Source organism: Sturnira hondurensis, unplaced genomic scaffold (genome assembly GCF_014824575.4).
Source record: "Sturnira hondurensis isolate 20B ecotype Veracruz unplaced genomic scaffold, ASM1482457v3 Scaffold0003693, whole genome shotgun sequence".
NCBI lineage: Eukaryota > Metazoa > Chordata > Mammalia > Chiroptera > Phyllostomidae > Sturnira > Sturnira hondurensis.
This window is the reverse complement of record NW_028076324.1, coordinates 3,250,265-3,254,964: the sequence shown is the minus strand read 5'-3', so window position 1 is coordinate 3,254,964 and position 4,700 is coordinate 3,250,265. Positions and strand designations below refer to the sequence as shown.

The 4,700-nt window shown below is 43.0% G+C and overlaps 1 protein-coding gene across 1 annotated transcript; it reads right to left on the bottom strand.

Moving 5' to 3' along the window:
- Nucleotides 1–241: 241 nt before the first annotated feature.
- DEFB134 (defensin beta 134) lies at nucleotides 242–4,461 on the bottom strand. Its single transcript, XM_037042751.1, has 2 exons — nucleotides 4,407–4,461; nucleotides 242–384 (listed from the first exon to the last, which is right to left on the bottom strand). Exons 1-2 carry the CDS (start codon nucleotides 4,459–4,461, stop codon nucleotides 242–244), a joined length of 198 nt encoding a protein of 65 aa, XP_036898646.1.
- Between the last annotated feature and the right edge of the window lie 239 nt (nucleotides 4,462–4,700).

Sequence of the window (4,700 nt, the reverse complement as noted above, 5' to 3'; positions counted from 1 at the left end):
CCGTGCTCAATCCACTGAGCTACACCAGCCAGGGCTGCTTAGCTGTTTTTAAGAAGGCTGCAGCCCAGCCTTTAAAATCCAAAATCAGAAGACTCCAAAGACTTATAAAAATGCTAAAAACCAACGGTTTGGTTTGGGCACATCACAGCATCAGAGTTTAATCTAAATTCCCTGGCTGTGTGAAGAATGATGGCGGCCGGTCAAGGACTTCCAAGTTCATTGGCGTTCCCCGCTTCTCGTGTCAGGGCTCAGGGTTTCCTCTGACACAGCACTCCAGCTGAAACATACAGTAAGCAACTAACATTTCACTTTTGTAGCACTCAAGTCTGCAGGTACCATTTCCATAGCATTTCTTGTACATTTCTGATGATATTGGATTCAAGCCTGGAAAGAAAATGGAGAGATGAATCCACACAGGCCTTTTTAGACTATAAAAGGATGAATCCCTCCATTTTTTAATATCACACGAGATTCCAAGGAGACTAGGTAAAAATGATTGCTTCTAATTGATTCTGATTGAAAAAAATTAACTTGAGCTGTGGATTGAGTGGCAGTAGCCCCTACCCCTGACTCCACCAGTTTGTATGTGAAACCTTGATCCTTAGTGTGACTGTATTTGGGGATAGGGACTTTAGGAGATGATTAAAGTTAAATGAGGTCATAAGAGTGAGGCCCTAAGGCATTAGGATTGGTGGCCTTATTGGTAGAAGACACAGAAAGAAGATGACTGTAAGCCAGAGATATAACTCTCATTGGAAGCCGAATCAACCTGCATTGACTTGATCTTGGACTTTCTAGCCTCTAGAACTATAAGAAAATAGATGTTATTTAAGCCATGTGGTGTGTGGTATTTTGTTATGACAGTCTGAGCTGACACACAATTGGTGACTTGGAAGCTTGCTCAAACTGGTCAATTAATATACTAGAGAAAATTAAGTTTTTATAAAACCAGGTACTGTTGGACTGAAGATCTGAGTGTGATATGGAACTTAATGTCAAAGAATTTTTAGTCTGGATAAAAAGAGAAGAAACACAAAATACCTGCGCGAGAGGAGAAAACACGTCAAGTCCAGTGAAACGTGCAACACAGAATAGTGTTGTGAGCTCACAGATAGGTAAAATTAGGTTTGAAGATTAGGGTTTCTTATTAGAGCCCAAGGCATTTGAGCTGAGCTTACAGTTTTGTAGATGTACGACTTCACAGAATCATCAAGACAGGAATGTTTCTTTATGTTTACAGGTAAGAGGGTGTTAAAAGGACCAGAGTGCCAGTGTTGACCACCTGTAGATATTTTGAGCCAGCACATACCCTATCTAAGTCATCATGCCCTGGAATGTAATTGTCCTGTAGGGAAAAACAAGGGATCAGGGTTACTAAGCTGGTAAGAGGGAAGCCCAAGAAGAGGAAGTGTAATGGTCTACGTACGAGACAAGACTAACCATGGGGTTGTATAAGACCCTAAACAATATTGTCGACTATATGCAATTGCTGACTGTTTAGAGACCATAACCCATTGCCATAAACCTCAGTACAATTGGTCTCATCAACACCTTCAGGAGGCCTGGGTCCTGTGGATTCTTAAATCTAGTCTATTGAGTCACATGACCTGAAAATGTGGTGCATTTGCCTTCAGGCTATTTTAGGGAGGGTGAGAGATTAAATGGGACCCCGTAGCATATGGATTTGAATTGATTCAATAACACCAAGTGAAGAGAGTATTCAAGATGAGACTACCAAGTCAGAACGTGAGGTTAGTCGGTGTTCTCCTTCCTGTCTCTCTAGCTGTTACCTCATCTAACCAGACATTTCTTGTGTCACATAGAGCTCATTCATCCTCTTGAAACAGGCAGGTCCAAATCTGTTCCACTATGTACCTAAGGAATGTACAAATGATAACATTGTTTGCAGGTTTTGGCTTGTATGACTAGATACGTTCCTGAATTAGAGACAAAAGAGTGGCAAAACAGAATGGGGTATTGCTAATGAAAAATATAATGATGCTTCTCATAAGTAAGGTGCTGCAGATATTACACATAGACATATTTATACATTATCTCATTTAATTTTTGAAAGACTTGAGGTCAGCTGTATTATTTATGTATTGTAAGTGAAGAGACTAAGATTCAGAGAAGCTCAGACTTTTGACTACAGCAGTATAGCTAGCTAATCAGTTGGAGAGCCAAGGTTCAAGCTCAGACCTTGCTGACATCAAAGCAGCTTGATGCGTTTTCCACTTTGAAAATTAAAGGGTGAGGACTTCCGGCCAAGATGGAGGTGTAGGTAGACACATTGTGCCTCCTTGTACAACCCAAATAAGGACAACAGCCATTTAGAAAGAAAATATCAAGGAGAAATTAAACTGTTTGGAAGTCCGACAACCAAGGAGTTAAAATAGACATATTCATCCAGACCAGCAGGAAGGGTGGAGTCCAGTGGCTGGGCAGGGAGGGGTTGCTCCAAAGAAGAGCAGTGGTACCAGGTGTGCAAGGCAGCAATTGACAAACTCTGGACACACAAGTCAGCAGACCCTGAGGTGGTGGCTGGTAGATCCCAGGTGCAGGGTCTACCCCAGGTGGTGATTGTGGAGCAGGCCATGGTGTGCAAAGTAGCTGGCTGACCAGGGGTCCCACATTCGCATGCAGATAAACCAGGAAAAACTGGAGAGTGAGACAGACTGTGCAACCCAGGGCCCCAGCACAGGGATATAAAGCCTCAAACCACCGATTGAAAACACCTGTGGGGGTTGAGGTGCTAGGAGAGACTCCCAGCCTCATAGGAGAGTTCGTTGGAGAGACCCACAGGGTCCTAGAATGAACACAAGCCCACCCACTTGGGAATCAGCACCAGAAAGGCTCAGTTTGCTTGGGGGAAGCAGGAGAAGTGACTGAAATTTGATGGAGAGCAGAGCAAAGACCATTGTTCCCTCTTTGACCCCACCCCCACATACAGAGTCACAACCCAGCAACAGGGTTGCCCCACCCTGGTGAACACCTAAGGCTCTGCCCTTCGCTATGTAATAGGAGCAATAAGACAAAAAAAAAAGAATGACCCAAACGAAAGAACAGAACAAAGATCCAGAGCAAATACAACTAAGTGACCAAGAGAGAGCCAGCTTATCAAATGCATAGTTCAAAGCACTGGTGATCAGGATGCTCACAGAATTGGTTGAATTTGGTTCCAAATTAGATGAAAATAATGGAGGCTACAATGAGTGAAATGAAGAAAAATGTACAGGGAACCAATAGTGATGGGAAGGAAACTGGGACTCAAATTAATGGAATGGACCAGAAGGAAAAAAGAAACAACCAAACAAAAGAGAATGAAGAAACAGGAGTTCAAAAAAATGAAGAGAGGCTTAGGAACCTCCAGGACATCTTTAAACATTCCAACATCCGGATTATAGGAGTACCAGAAGGGGAAGAGGAAGAGCAACAAGTGGAAAACTTATTTGAACAAATAATAAAGGAGAACTCCCCCAGTCTGGCAAAGGAAATAGACTTCCAGGAAGTCCAGGAAGCTCAGAGAGTCCCAAAGAAGGTGAACCCAAGGAGGAACACACCAAGGCACATCATAATTACATTACCCAAGATTAAAATGAAGGAGAGAATACTAGAAGCAGCAAGAGATAAAGAGACAGTAACCTACACAGGAGTTCACATCAGACTGTCAGCTGATTTCTTAAAAGAGACCTTCCAGGCAAGAAGGGGCTGGAAAGAAGTATTCCAACTCATGAAAGGCAAGGACCTACATCCAAGATTGCTCTATCCAGCAAAGCTTTCATTTAGAATGGAAGAGCAGATAAAGTGCTTCTCAGATAAGGTCAAGTTCAAGGAATTCATCATCACCAAGCCCTTATTATATGAAATGTTAAAGAGACGTATGTAAGAAAAAGAAGATAAAAAACGTGTACAGTAAAATGACAACAAACTCACAATTATTAATAACCACACCTAAAATAAAAACAAAAACAAACTAAGCAAACAACTAGAACAGGAACAGAACCACAGAAATGGAGATCCCATGGAGGGTTAGCAACAGGGGAGTGGGAGGGGGAGAGAGGGGAAAAGATACAGAGAATAAGTAGCATGAGTGGTAGGTACAAAACAGACAGGGGCGGGCAAGAATAGTATGGGAAATGTAGAAGCTAAAGAACTTATGACACATGGACATGAACTAAAGAGGGGGAATGAGGGTGGGAGGGGGTGTGCAGGGTGGAGAGGAATAAGGGGGGGAGAATGGGACAACTGTAATAGCATGATCAACAAAATATATTAAAAAAAATAAAAAAGAATGAGATAAAAAAAGAAAATTAAAGGGTCCATGGTGGGAGGACATTCACAGGTTTGCTTAGTGGAATTAATCTTCTTAGACAAAGGACCTCACTTCAGGAAGATTTGCATTTTACCTGCCAGCCCTGGGTTCCAAGAGATGAGTAAGACAAATACTACTAGAGGCTTCATGGCTAAATCTTCTGTTGAGGAGGCTGGTGGCAGGTTCTGATCTTGGCTGCCAGCAGAAAGGGAAGACGGGACACACCCTCCCACACAAAGTGCTCAGGTTTGGGGTATGTCCTGCTCCAGGTGGATATGCTACCCTGATCTCCCTGGAGGCAGCTGAGTTGGCAATGCCTGGAGGAGGGAGAAACTGACAGCCATTCCTGTTTGACGGCTTTTCCTTCTGACAAGGGCACCGGTCCCCA